Here is a 14797-nt window from a genome sequence, read left to right on the forward strand (position 1 = left end):
CGTTGGGCTCAACTTCATTTCAACCTAAACTCCTTCCATAGTTTCAAGCTTGATACTATCAATCGTTTAGAGACATTACCCTCCAGATCCCAGTGATTCTGTCTCTTGCGATACAGGGCACTATTCTTTGTCTTACACGTTGCAACCTAACACGGCCTAAAAGGAGCATACCTAAGTAGTAAATGATACCGACGGTAGTACCTAGATTAACTGGTTAATAGCATTCCAGGAATATATACTTGAAAGGGTTAGATTCAGACAAGTTCGTTGGTCTATTTAACTAGTGGGTCTAGGAGCTAAGGATCGGCCTTGACTATCTTGACCTCAACAAAATACTTCAACTCGCCCTTGCTCCAGTCCGTTTACAGTGCTTGTACTACGAGCTTGAAGGTTTACTTCACGAGCTACGCAGTATGCAGTCTGCAGTCTGCAGCCTTGGAGTAATACTACGTGAACTATTCAACGTTTTAACGCATCGGAATCCTGTTGGATCTTTAGTATTACAGATCCCTCCACATTCGTCCCACCTTGAAGAAACGTGCAGCAGGCTTTACTCTGCATTCCGTGCCTTGCAGAATACCTCGCCAGCGGATCTCAGCTGTGCTATCTAGTGGACTGTGTTGCCTCAAGGACCTTCATCCCCGCATCACAAAGGGACCCCAGCTCTCCGAGGTGGCACGCCGTGCGTCACAACTGAAAAAAAAGATGTGGGTCTGGAACCGTCATCGCCAGTATGATTGCCAAGAGGGACCACTTATGATAGTCGATGATGCCCTTCCCCTGTCAATCAATGATTCTCGACAAGTGTGGTCGATACGGTCTTTACAGTTATTTCAATCTTTTCAATCTTTTCAGTCACTTCAGTCTTTACAGTCTTTAAAGTCTTTTTGGAATCATTTGACTCCTCGTCGCTGGGTCAGGATGCTCTGTTTATTCGCTTTTATATGTCTCTTCTCATTTAGTTTCGCTTCTCACTTGAATCTACATCAGATGAGGGATATCAGTGAAGAAAAGGGGGAGTTGGTCAATTATTTCCCTCCGCCACGCCAGTCTCAGCAGCATACTCATGATCCGAACATCATTCATGTCGGCGATACTTTCTATCTCTATACTGTCGGCGAGCATATATTCATTCATACGGCACCCGCCCTAGCTGGACCATGGAGACATGTTGGCAGCGTTCTTGATGCCAATTCGATTATTCCGAAGGGTGATCGTGCTGTGCCCTGGGCACCGACTGTTGTTGAGGTAGATGGAACATACTATTGCTACTACAGTGTGAGCAAGGCCGGATGTCGAGACAGTGCTATCGGCGTGGCAACGTCCAGTTCGCCCGGTCCAGGAAATTGGTATGACCATGGAGCGGTTATCCAGACAGGCACAGGCATAGGTTCCGAAATAGCGCCCTACACCTTCTCCAATGCCATCGATCCAAGCGTATTGGTCCTTCCCAATGGTCAAGGCTACCTGACCTTTGGAAGCTACTGGACAGGTATCTACCAGGTCCCACTTAGCAAAGACCTCCTATCCCCATTGAGCACTACTTCACCCGATGCCCATCACTTGGCCTACGAACCAGTCAAACTCAGCCCACCTAATAAAAGGGCAACTGCTCTATGCGGCGACAAGACTGGAGCACATGCTATCGAGGGTGCTTTTATCTCCCACAACGGTGAATACTACTACTTGTGGTTCAGTCATGGACGATGCTGTGATCTGGATCGCGGCAAGCTTCCAGAGGCTGGAAACGAGTAAGTTTGACTATAGCCTTTGTTTCTCTCTCAGCTAACACTCTATTCTCTTCAGATATAGTATTCGTGTCGGTCGCTCCAAGAACCCCCGAGGCCCTTTCTTCGACAAGTCAGGGAAAGATCTCGTCAAAGGTGGCGGCACCACCGTCTACGGCTCTAATGGTGAAACCTATGCCCCAGGTGGGCAAGGTGTGCTCAGAAGTGGCGATACCGATATCCTCTACTACCACTATCGTAAGTTCAATCCCGGTTTTCACCCACGACATTCCCAGACATCATCTAATCGCCAACGACAGAAAACCGGACAGTGAGCTATGCATTCGCGGTAAGTTTGAACTCTGTGCTGGGTTGCGGAGTCAATTATGTCGATCCCCCCTTTACAGCCAAATATTTCGCAAATCGCAATTAGAAGTATCTAACATATTCCAGGATGCTGTACTTGGTTTTAACCCATTGAAGTACGTCAATGGCTGGCCTGTTGCACAGGCTTGATTGCATCATAAACACATATAATGATTCGAACATCATCAACCTTAACACCACAACTTGGGATGTTAAGCTTTTCGCTCAATATACATATATCGACTTTTTAATCAACCCTATCCCGCATCTGAGTCTTCATTTGACATATTTTAATTGCATATCATGAAGTTTCTTGGGAAACATAATCTGGTCACCCCGCGTTTTCGCTCATCATTGGCGTTCTGTCTGTACATAAAGATTGCCATAAATGGATTGGAGTTATTTGGAGTACATAGATAAGGAACATCGAATCAAACCCTGGATGTTGTATAGATTGATAGCTACAGCACATCCATGGATTTATCATCTGATATCTCTGCTCAGACGGCCCCCGGAGGCTGGGGGTGCCGCCCACCTGGGACTATTTTCGTGATAGACAAATATCGAGCCTAAACCTCGATCTTTTCCCAAGTAATCCGCTGGCTTTCCTTCCAAGTCTGTTCCATATAAAACGCATACCTAGGTAGACTTCACGCTTTCTTGATCTGGGACGTATATAACCTAGTTAAAAGTCAGCTACAGATCCCTTATGTAGTTAGTTCGTAATTCAGGCTCAGTCGACAACAAGTATGCCGCAAGTCTAGAAACATCTGGCGCCGACATGCAAGTACCAGAAAAGCATTCAATGCCAGAATTTCAAGACCTCTGGCCATTTGCACAGAAGATTATCTCTGGGGCCGAAATATTAATCTATCTTTCATCCCTCGTGAGCGAAGATGGAATCATTAAGATCAGCAGGGCCAACAATAACCTTGAAATGCGATTTAACAAAGGTAGCTGGAAACATGTCTGATTTACTTCAGCCATACTTTTCGTCAGCTATCGCAGAAGCTAACTTTAAATCATTAATCTCTCGAGTTACTGATACAGAGATCGTAAGGCCACTACATACTCGTGTTTATCCAACTTCGTGGCTAAATTTTACCACAGTCAAGCCCTGATCTGACCCATTTAACCGGGCAGTATTTTTGCTACCATACTCTTGTATATACCGGGGATTGAGAACCTTAGAACTCGTCGTGTCATGCACATATACTGTCACTCCTGGGACGGCATCGCTCAGAAACGTTTATTCAATTAGTAGTTCAATTCATCGCCAGTTGGTTGAGTGATCATATTCAATTCAGCACGAGCATCTTCCCTGGATACCTCTCTTATAGACTTCACTCGAAAAGATTCATGGATGCTTCGGTGCTCCATCGTGAATGTATAGAGTTATGAAAGTGAAAGCTTGTATAGCTATTAGGACTGAATATGAAAGCAGTATCTATCTTGGGATAATGCCGTGTTAGACTTCGAGTCTTGTAAAATATGAATCTTTTACACCGAGAAGAAATCTTAGGCTTCCAGTACCCATGTACCGTACCTATGCATCAGTAAACCTTGGAATTACTCGAAATTGCCACTATAATTGGTGCACAGGATCCGAGGTCTAACCGGGGCTCTGCTAGAGTACGACAAGCAATAACCCTGGAAGAACAAAGGTTATGCTTTGATATCATCTGATCCAGATGTTTGGGACTATGATTGGGAACTAAAACACTTGAGATTTGTGCTGTGGTGATGATTTTGCTGTAAGCTCTCCACCTTTCATCATTCAAGTATATGTACTTTTCTGCGTTGGGCAAGTGTCAATAGTTAAAGGAAGGATCTACGAACAAAAGTCTATAGAGACAATTAACAACCTCCAGGATCCTAGATCTATTATTTCTCGGAGTAAGGGTGTCGACATGATCAAATGAGACAGATGAACAATAGGACTGAGGATATATTGACATCTGCGTCTACTTCGAAAAGGTTCTGATATGTACTGTATTGAGATGAAAACCCCAGAAGTGAATGACTACCGCATCACTTCTACCGCGAGCATTTAGGGCTCAGGGCTATATGTACTTCGAGTTTACTTCGACTTCAACTTACATCCTCTTTGGGCCTCTCATACTAAATAATGTTGTTTAAGTAGCAGCCATTCACTCCCCGTAATTGCTCTTCCCTTTTGATATCTTTGCTCTACTATTCAAGAATATTCGAACACACTACTACCAATTTCGACTTTGTTTTTTTGATTTTATCGAACTGTGCTCGTAAGTGACATAGGAGTTTATCGGTTTATCCCCGGCTCGGAAAAATAGGATAAAAAAAAAACTAATCGGGACCGCTTTTTCTGCCTCAGCCTCTTCGCTTTACAACAAGGATCCCTACGGATTCTCTCTTCTTTTCTTTCTTTTTTTCTTTTTTCCTACCTCGGTGCCCTGAGCTGTCGCATCACGCGCAGCTCCCCGCCACGACGTCTCCCACCAAGCGTCGTAAAATTTCGCCTGAAGCCCGACCAATTAGCCCTGAAGGCGGACGTAACGGCCGCTCTGCGCCGCCGCCCTGTCTGCCTCGATTTTACTCTAGACAGCGATATTCGGCCTCCCACCCCCGCAGAAAGCGTGACAATTCTCCGAACCGATACGTTCCGGCTCATCTGCGGTCACGTCCTCCCAGCGCTGAACCCGCTTCTTCCAGTGGTCGCTCGCCTATCCCCGCGGGCGCCACTGCAGACATTGCGCTCTCTTTCGTTATGTCCGATTCACAAGCCACTCCTGCGAATGGAGATGGCCAGTCTTCGGAGCAGAACTCCAAGCGACCGGCATCTGAGATCGACGACAGCGAGCAGAAGGATACTGTTATGGCCGAAACCGCCGTTGAGGATTCCCCTAATGTCATCGACGAACAGGTCGCTCAGGTGCTTACTTTGAGCCAACAACCTCTCAAGGATGGCCAAAAAGGTTTCGTCATCTCCAAAGTGTGGCTGAACAGAGTGTTTGCACGGAGCACCACCCATTCGCACCTCGCTGACAAGGATTCATTGAGCCACGAACTTGGTCCTGTCGACAACACAGACGTCATCTTGGACGATCCCACCAATATCAACCTCCATGATGAACATGACCAGATTTTCGTTCCTTTGCGTCCAGATTTACAGTTGGGTGTTGATTACGAGATCATTCCACAGGAAGGTTGGGACCTGATCATCAATTGGTACGGCCTGGTGAGCCCATCCTCTGTGATTGTCCGATATGCCCATGAAACAATCCAAACTGGAAACCACTCCAACGTTCTCTACGAATTGAATCCCCCTGTTGTCAGTATCTACAAGTTGTCAAATCCCTCCGCCCTTCTTACTCCTCAAGCTTTGAAGGAGAAGTCTCTTCCGCCCGCGAGAGCACTGGCAGGTCGCCAGACAAATTTCCAAAAATGGTTGAAAAAGGTCAAGGAGTTGGCTGGTATTGACATGTCGACAAAAGTCCGCGTGTGGAAGATTCTCGGTAGTCGTCCCAGCGGCACTCCGTCCGTATCTCGGGCTACTTCGCCCACAAAGGCTTCTTCCCTTCTTTCGTCTACCCACCAGACCATTTCTGTTGACGTGAACACATTTCTATCTTTGGCTGAAACTACAGACCGCGAACTGCTGCAGGGCGTGAAGGATCAGACATCCAATCAGAACTACAACGGCCGTATGACGCTGATCATGGCAGGTCTGGTCGAAACGAATGCAGTGGTTCTAGAGGAACAGATTGGCGGTCCAGGTGGTGGTGAATGGACTAGCGAGGTGTCGGCTTTGGCTTTGAAACGCATGGGAATCCCCATCGATCAAAAGAAGGATATTGTCCCATCGATCAAGAGCACCGCCAGCAGTGGCAAATCAAGCCCTGTCCTGAACCTCCCAGGAGGCCACAAGCCCAGTGGCAATCGTTTAGGTGTGACCGGTTTGAACAATCTCGGCAATACCTGCTATCAAAACGCCGCCACTCAGTGTCTCAGAGCTGTTGAAGAATTAAGCGTTTATTTCCTTCAGAACGCTCACAAGGCGGACCTCAACCATACGAACGTTCTTGGATTCAATGGCAACTTTGCATCAGCATACGCCCATTTGCTCCACAATGTGTACCGCTCCCCGTCTCCTACCGTTAATCCTCGACGCTTCCGTGAACAGGTCGGACGATGCAACCCAATGATGGCGGGATGGGATCAACAGGACAGCCAGGAGTTTCTCATGTTCACATTGGACAGTCTCTCCGAAGACCTCAACCGGATTCAAAAAAAGCCGTATATTGAGAAAACAGATTCCACCGATGACATGGTCATTCATCGCAAGTTATTGGAGGAGTTTGCTGCCAAGTCGTGGACCGACTACAAGGCTCGCAACGATTCCGTCATCATTGACTTGTTTGCTGGAATGTACAAGTCGACGCTGACCTGCCCGGAGTGTGACAAAGTCAGCATAATGTTCGATCCTTTCAGCAATCTCACGCTGCCAATCCCCGTGGAGAAGCGCAACGTGATATACCGAGAGATTATCTACATGCCTCTTTCTTCGGCTCCGAAGCGCTTCACCGTTGAAGTCGACAAATTGGCTCCTATCAGCGAACTCAAAAACTGGGTTGCCTCCAAGAGACAGGTTGATCCTGAACTGCTCCTTTGTGCCGAACTGAGCGATGGAGCGTTCTGGCAGATAATGGACAGAGAGACTGCATCTCTTGTCGACCTCAACGTGGATGCCAAAGACTCCGTGGTCATTGTCGAGTTAGATTCTCCTATCGTGGAGGACACCGTTCTAATTCCTATCTTCCATCGACGAAAGGCCGGTGGCGGTAAGAAAAGCCAGATGAAACGCGATGTATTCGCACTTCCATTTATCATTACACTGTCTCAGGCAGAAGCCAAAGATCTTGAATCCATCTATCGCAAGATCTTCAAGCATGTGGCCACCATGACAACTCGTGACATTCTTAACGAGACGAACGATCAGATCGAGGATGTTCAGACACCGGAAGGATCGGATACCGTTATAATGAACGCGGAAGATTCTGACTCCGACCCTCGTGTGAAGACTGATTCTGTCGATGGCGAAGATAGTCTAGTGAACATTTCAGTGCAGCAAATGTCCCCGTCCAGCAATGCGGGAACTGAAGATACCGACGCAACTGAGGTGACTGATAATACTCTACCTCGGTCCTTGGCCAGCGTTTTTCCAGCCAAACTGCTGAATTTGTTCGATGTCACTGTTCAAGAACAGGCTGCTCGTATGGCGTCATACCCAGCAGGGAGCACTCGTCGTCGCAACTTGAACTCAACAATTCCTCATGGTCGCAACTTCAATGCTTTTGAGCAATACCCCCTTATTGCTTCGCGCCTTCCAACCCCCAAAATCGATGATTCTCCAGAGGACTGCATCGATGAACACAACGGCAGTGACTCCGATGAGTCTGAGTTTGGGGCCACTGCTCACCAAAAGTCTATTTTATCTCAGGGTGATTCGATCGTTCTTGAATGGAAAGAGGAGGCTCGTCACGAATTGTTTGGTGGAGACAAAAGCAAGCGCCCAAGCAGCCAGGGCAATTCTACTTGGTCTACAATCGAGTACATTCACGACCCAGAAATCATCAAGCTCCGCGCTGAGCGTGATGCCAAGCGAGACCAGGGAATTAGCCTTGACCAGTGCTTGAACGAGTTTCGCAAGGACGAGATTCTTTCTAAAGACGATGCTTGGTACTGTCCTCGATGCAAGGAGCACCGACAGGCCAAGAAGCAGTTTGAGATTTGGTATGCTCCCGATATTCTAGTGATCCATCTGAAGCGTTTCACCCAGTCGGGACATGGCCGCGGAGGACGATCAAAACTTAGCACAGTGGTCGATTTCCCCTTGAATGATCTTGATCTGTCTGAATACATTGAAGGTCCCCATGAAAAGGGATCCAAATATGACCTGATTGGCGTCGACTGCCACTCTGGAACCATGAGTGGCGGTCACTACTTCGCGTATGCCAAGAATTGGGTTACAGGTGATTGGTGTGACTTCAATGGTAAGTTTCTTTTCTTCTTTAATTTGGTACGCACTTTCTGACCATACCTTATAGACTCCAGCGCATCGATCATGAAGGACACCACGCGTATGTTTTCTTCAAGCGCATACCTATTATTCTACCGACGCCAATCCGCCGCCCCGCTGGGTGGCCCCGAGTTGCAGCGAATTGTTGCTGCATACCGACAGGAGGAAGCCCCAGAGCCCCAGCAGCCTGAACAGCCCGAACAACCCGAATCAGCTTCGTCCTCACCATCGACCCCTGGGGAAGACGCCTCCGATTCCAACCCTCTGGATATCGCGTTCAGCCAGCCTAGCTGGACCTTCAACCGTCCTGTTTCCCCGGATGGTAGCCAGTCCATGACTGATAACCTTTTCGAAGATGACGACAGCAACATCGCCGTCGGAGATAACAATTCCGAACCTGGTGACCATCTTGAAGAGTTGGATAGCTCGGTTTTGGCGTCGGAGGGGGACGTCTCATTTGAAGATGTCCCGGCTCTGCTGGAAGATGCCTCTAGCGATGAGCTTTCTGTTGTGGAGTTGCGGGTTGATTAGATCTGGGCATACCAGTTAATGACATATTTTTTTGAATTTCCATATCGTCAAAATATCTTAGTTTCATTTCTGGTTCCAACAAGGCACTTTCAACGCCATAGGATAGGTATGCATCTCATTTCATTTCTATTTAATATTTCCAGACTTGGAAGGATCTTATACACCTATGTACCTATTTAGGCACCTATGTAGGACCACGGGTACTACCATTGGAAAGTAAAGACTATGGTATAGAGGTTATACCAGTGGTACGTGGTACTACACTGTCCAAATTACGAACAATATCCCGAGGTCGCAGTGGGCGCCACCTATGGATCATACTACAACTTAATTTTAGCTGCCCTGGATACACAACTAGATCTATTATCTCTGCCTATAGAAACTGGAAAGTGTGGGAGGAAACTCAGGGAGCCCTGGACCTGGAGGGTTGTAGATCATTACAAACCATACATGGAAGTCGGAATCGCGATAAGAACTTATCGCTTCTTATCTCTTATCAGCGGATCCTGTAGACTAAGACGGTAGAATATAAAAGAGCTATTAATACATAAGAGCGATGCCATAAGTTTTCTAATAGGCACGTTCGAATAATTCAACACTCATAAAATTGACCGCATTCAGTATGACAGTCACGTGCCGAGATATCGGCTGTAAATGCCGCAGAAGACTTTCAACACGTCCAAAGACAGTCAAAATGTCATCTGAAACGGCACAACTGAGCTCGAAGTATGAAATTCTCATTCCGAAACGAGTCGAAACGATATCTTTATCTCATAATATGCCTGCTGCCAACTAGAGGTCGGCACGGATACATATCCGTAAGATTTTGGATTATTCGTATCCGTAACCGTAGTCGAGAGCTTATATCCGTATCCGTAACCGTAGAATTTCTACGGTTACGGATACGGATTACGGATATTCGTGATATTATGCCACCGCCTAAATAAATCATACTATACTGCGATAGAAACTTATCATCCCAAGTCCCTAATTTGATATCTAAATAGTTATTCATTCATAGAATGAGTCTCCTACCACGCCGGGTCTGGCGACTATCAATCTTCTTTAGATGTCTGTGGTATTCTAACGGACCATAAGAGCTTACCAGCTGGGCATTCTGCGTTAGCTCATGTACGAATCCTAGCCCTTTGGGTATCTAGGAGTCATCAAAGACAGCAGCATTGGCAAATCATTTATCAGACGCATGGATTACCTGATAAGCTCATTCGGTAAGCAAGATTCCTTTCTCTCTTTCCTATATATACTTATAGTTCCAGGTATGATATCGAGACACGTTGGAACTCGACATATCTTAAGATTCAAGATGCTATCCTTGCTCAAGAGCATATTAAACATTGGAATAAGGTTCAGAATCAGCTGATATCGTTTGTAAATGATGATTGGTCTAATCTTCGTGAGCTTGCTATGGTTCTTTCAAGATTCTATGAGTTTATCCAACTTATCTCTCAGTGGCAACTTCATATAAGTCTAGTAACTCCTATTTACTATGAATTGCATGACCTCCTTATAGAAACAGCTTCTTTTAAAGGCGATTTTGCAGGGCTTAGTCCTGATATATCTTCTACTATCTTCGTTGAAATGCAAAAGTATAGGAAATACTATGATCTTATGGATATGCAAGATATCTATTATATAGCTCTTACTCTTGATCCACGTGTCAAATTTGCTCTTTTAGAACAAGAGCTTAAAGATGGGGTTATCCAAAGAATCATTCAGAACATTAAGGTCTTTCTTCATAAGAAATATCCCCATTTGGCTACCTCCATCTCTAGTTCTACTTCTATAACTATGGATCATCCTGCTCGACCAGGTATGAGGGCTCGTCTTCTAGAAAAGGTACATTCAAGAAGTATCTCGGTCTTCTGATCTTGATCGCTATTTTGATGAACCTCCTATTTAAGTAGAAGGATTAATAGAAGACCAAGATGACTCTAAGTGGCTGCTTTCATGGTGGAACGCTTATAAGGATCAATACCCCAGGATGGCAGCAGTTGCAAGGGACTACCTTGGTATCCCAGCAGCTGAGGTTTCAGTAGAAAGTCTTTTCAGTTTTGTAAGGGATATCCTAGGTGTTCGTCGACAATCTCTGAACAGTAAGACTATAGAGAGTTAGTTTTGTTAAGAGATGTATATGGTTTTGATTCCTAATTGAAAATTCTTTTACTTGAGAATTATATGAGATTTACACCTCTATAAATGTGGAAATATATATTAGAACTGCAGGTCGTTCTAGACACGTGATATAAGCTATGGATAGAGGGCATTTCTTCGTAACCGTAACCGTAGAAATTCTACGGTTACAGTTATGGTTACGGATACGGATATCGGTAAAACCGTGCCGACCTCTACTGCCAACTAGTTGGTTATCTGAATCCACGAGACTTCCAAGGTTATCTTCGCAATTTGTAACCTCTTCCTTCACTTGATCTAAGGTGCAAAGGTCCAAACAAGTGATTTGGCCCACTGCTCTCCTGTCCAATTCGCTCGTCCTGGTATATAGGGAGGTGACGTCCTCAATGCTATTTTCAGCAGATAGAAGGTCTTGATAATGAGAAACGCCCTCTAGAAAGAGTCATTGATTTCTTCGTTGGTCCTATGGTTGTTTCATGAGCTACTTAGCTATATCGGTGCAGAATGTTCCAAGTTCTATCCATGGATAGCCGACCATTTTTTCTCCATTGAAAGGGTGAAGAGCAGAGAAATGAAGAGAAATTATTTAAGTAGAAAAACTTGAGGCTATAATACATATCGATTCAAGATTTACAAGTTAGTGAGACTCCTAGAATAAGAGTAAGAGTGAAATCAGATCATGGTCAGGCATGTTAATCCTTACCAAGTACCACAGTATTCAAACTCTTTTTTGAGAAACTATGTCTATCAGAACACGGAAGTCTTCCATCGGGGACTTTTTAATATCATTAAACAATATCCAAGTGTCCTGGCAGATTTAGAATAAATGCAAATAATTGCATAGTGAAAAGAGAACCCTAATCTCCCAAACGCTGAGACACAAAGCCAAACGACAGCAGACGCCGAGATAAAAGGCAACAACAACGTCAACATTCATCAGAATCCTCATCAGACCAACCACAGAGCTCATGGATATTCCAACAAACATCTCATCATCTTACTCCATTCAAATAATTGTAACATCAGAATCATCTTCCACCTCAGCACTAATTTTCACACCCGGGAAAAGATCCAGGCTCTGCTCCAAGCCTGCCAACAGTGCATTCTGCTCAGCAAGATCTTCAGTACTGACCACAGATAGCAGGGTCATATCCTTCTGACTCATGGCATGGAAAGAACGAATAATCTCTTCACGTTGCATGTCAGTCAGCATCTCATAGGTGGTAAGAGAGCGTGGCAAGTTGGGTTCTTCATTTAGATGAAAATGGTTTCCTCCATATCCTGCGTATCCATATCCATACCCCACTCCATGGAGGTCACCACAATTCCAAGTGTCAAGTCGAGTCTTCTGACGAGGAGGAGATTTGACTGCAGAGGCCACAACACGCTGTCGAGAAGGTTGTTCTCCAACACTTCCTGCAATGAATACATCATCTGTGTCTGAAAGGAGGTTAGACTTTGGGATCGAGTGGATTCGAGAAGCGTGAATTGAGTGTTTGACAGAAGACTCACTCTTTATTGATCGAAAAATAGGAGCAGGTCGTAGAAGTCTGATAGCTGGAGCCAGAATATGAGGTGCATATACATACCGTTGGAGATCCTGAACGCGGATTCCACGAAGTCCACCATGATTTGAATATAACTCATATTGTTGCTGAAATGTCTGTCGTTGCCGAGATCGCCGTTGTCCTCTCCGCTCGATGGAAAGAAGCTGGGGATTTATCTCACTGTAGCGCTGGAGATTCTCAACAGAAAGACTAAAACTGGCAATGGGAATATGACCAATTCCTAGACCGAGTGAATTTTGTCCCCGGATATCAACAGGTGCATCATGGATAAGGTGCCCAGACTGCTTAGACGAGAGATTCTCCCCGGCAGTGAAAGCATTTTTCGATCTTTGAATCTTTGAGTGTCTCGACTCAATCATCAGTCTGTCACGATTGGGTTTATTTGGCTGTTTAAGTGTGGGTTTGAACGACGTGATTGAAGCGGCCTGATGACTAGAACTGTCTTCCGAAGATCGTGCTTCAGAGTTAGTCTGTGACTTACCATCCAGGGAAGGATGTGTGAGGGAATCTGAGCCATCTTTTGGAACTGGTTCTGAAAGGACCACTGACCCAACAAGTGAATGATCTGATGTGTGAACGGCAATATCAGCATTGAGTACATGGCAAGAACAAACAAACAAGGAAAACACTTACGCGTGGTTAAACGTGAAAGAAGTCGATTCCGCTTTTCAGTCCGAGAATTTTCGTGCTCAAGATTCAAACCTGCTTTGGGAGGAATCCAAACTGTGAAGGCAGCTGAATAGTTGATGTTGCGACGTTTCGAACGAACGGGAGGCATTTTGAAAACAAAACAGCAGATCAGGGTACAGTGAAAAACTGGTTGCAAAGAAATTCAAGCAAAATGCGAAGAAGAAAAATAGATGTAAAGTCTAGAGAGGTCAACAAATATGGGAATCGATTAGGAAGGCATGAACATATGGCAATGGCGTTTCAAAGTATTCCATGCTCTACGCTTGCGTGACCGCAATATATGAACGCAATAGTGACAAATATCTATAATAATTGATTAATGTCATCTCATCTTAGATCCATGAATACAATGAGATAAGAAATAATGTGAGAAGACCTCATGATGATCTTCGGCAACTAGTTTGTATGGATGAACACCTAAGTAGGTATCTACGCCTGGGCATCAATTGATATTTTGGAACCTACCCAATTAGTTAGATAAAAATCAAAGAAGAAATGAAACAAGAAAATACAAATACTTGAATATATGGAAATAAATAAGAAAAATCATTAACATAGTACTAGTCCATGCCGCGCTCAATCACCGACAGCTCGTCACCATATTCGTCCTCTAACAGATCCAAATGTTTTGGAAAAGATGTCCCACTCCCTCAGGTGCCAGGACTAAGCTAAATAAATAGATTTTGTTGAGGAGAGTGAGTGTTCAAAGGAGACAGTGGCCCCGATTCCAATGTAGAAGGTATCAAACCCGAATGGTCTGTAACGACATTGCGCATATGACTGACTAATGAGCCAATGGACCGTTGCAGGCCAATTTCTGACGAGTGTTTGTGGCGCCGGGTAGTGAATTGGGGATAGGGCCGTCGAATAGGCTAGGCAGGAGAGAATCCCCGACATCATTTCGAGTGTATCACTTCGGATTCGAAAGGTATGGATGGCTTGCGCTCATGTTGGAGCCACAGTGAGCACTAGCTCGGACAGGAATGATGATACGGCCGTGGAAATATCAATAAGAGGAGGTTAACTAGGAAGAGTATCGAGAGAAGTTCTCTTATTCCATTTTGAGAATGAGAGACTGGAATTTGTAAGTGTATCTAGGTAAAGCGAGAGCAATGTCGAACTGATACTGGATAGTGAAGTGAGATTGGGTTAATTCCAAGGTTGAGGTCCTAAAGTTTCATATTTCTGGCACAGCTCTAGGACCTTAACCACCTGTATATAAGACTTGATTCCAAAGTTGGTCTCTGGTGGGAGCTTCTGAGATCCGATGCATGGGTAACACTCTGGATCAAATCCTGCCTCCGGAAGATATTCATGCTTACAAGGTTGGAATGTGGGGGAGCACACTTGGTATTTTCTTGAGGAACTCTACCTAGGCAAGTTGGTACGCTCCAAGGCTCCAAGGATGGATCATAGGAGGCCCCTTGGAATACTATAGTTGGCATTGACCGGTATTTATACCCTGGTGTTTACTTCGAAATACACATTAAATTGATAATAACTATTGGATAATATCGAAATTCTGCTAAAATAGATACCAAGGATTAATACTGACTATGTATTGAACAACCCGAGGTCTGTTATTTGCGACCTCGGGGGTTGAGAAGAGGTTTATGAGGCGTAGATGACTAAATTATATGGGCCATCTACGACTCCCTCCAGTCATCGAAATGTTTTTTGTGGCCTCGGCCTATGACATATAGAAA

At 45.0% G+C, this 14797-nt stretch overlaps 3 protein-coding genes across 3 annotated transcripts; 2 read left to right on the top strand and 1 right to left on the bottom strand.

Annotated features, from left to right (window-relative positions):
* Positions 1 to 990: 990 nt before the first annotated feature.
* N7495_001463 (putative endo-arabinanase) lies at positions 991 to 2243 on the top strand (the record flags this gene model as incomplete). The annotated part of the gene is made up of 4 exons (XM_057204133.1): positions 991 to 1751; positions 1807 to 1985; positions 2048 to 2076; positions 2181 to 2243. The coding sequence occupies 4 exons, from the start codon at positions 991 to 993 to the stop codon at positions 2241 to 2243; spliced, it is 1032 nt and encodes a 343-aa protein (XP_057068206.1).
* A 2596-nt stretch (positions 2244 to 4839) lies between these two features.
* Positions 4840 to 8682, top strand: N7495_001464 (putative ubiquitin-specific protease UBP12; the record flags this gene model as incomplete). The annotated part of the gene is made up of 2 exons (XM_057204134.1): positions 4840 to 8125; positions 8180 to 8682. The coding sequence occupies 2 exons, from the start codon at positions 4840 to 4842 to the stop codon at positions 8680 to 8682; spliced, it is 3789 nt and encodes a 1262-aa protein (XP_057068207.1).
* Positions 8683 to 11839: 3157 nt separating this feature from the next.
* Positions 11840 to 12462, bottom strand: N7495_001465 (uncharacterized protein; the record flags this gene model as incomplete). The annotated part of the gene is made up of 2 exons (XM_057204135.1): positions 11840 to 12273; positions 12423 to 12462. 2 exons carry the CDS (start codon positions 12460 to 12462, stop codon positions 11840 to 11842), a joined length of 474 nt encoding a protein of 157 aa, XP_057068208.1.
* Positions 12463 to 14797: the final 2335 nt, after the last annotated feature.

The sequence above is a fragment of the Penicillium taxi genome (assembly GCF_028828555.1).
Source record: "Penicillium taxi strain IBT 34144 chromosome Unknown utg000001l_segment0_segment0, whole genome shotgun sequence".
Lineage (NCBI taxonomy): Eukaryota > Fungi > Ascomycota > Eurotiomycetes > Eurotiales > Aspergillaceae > Penicillium > Penicillium taxi.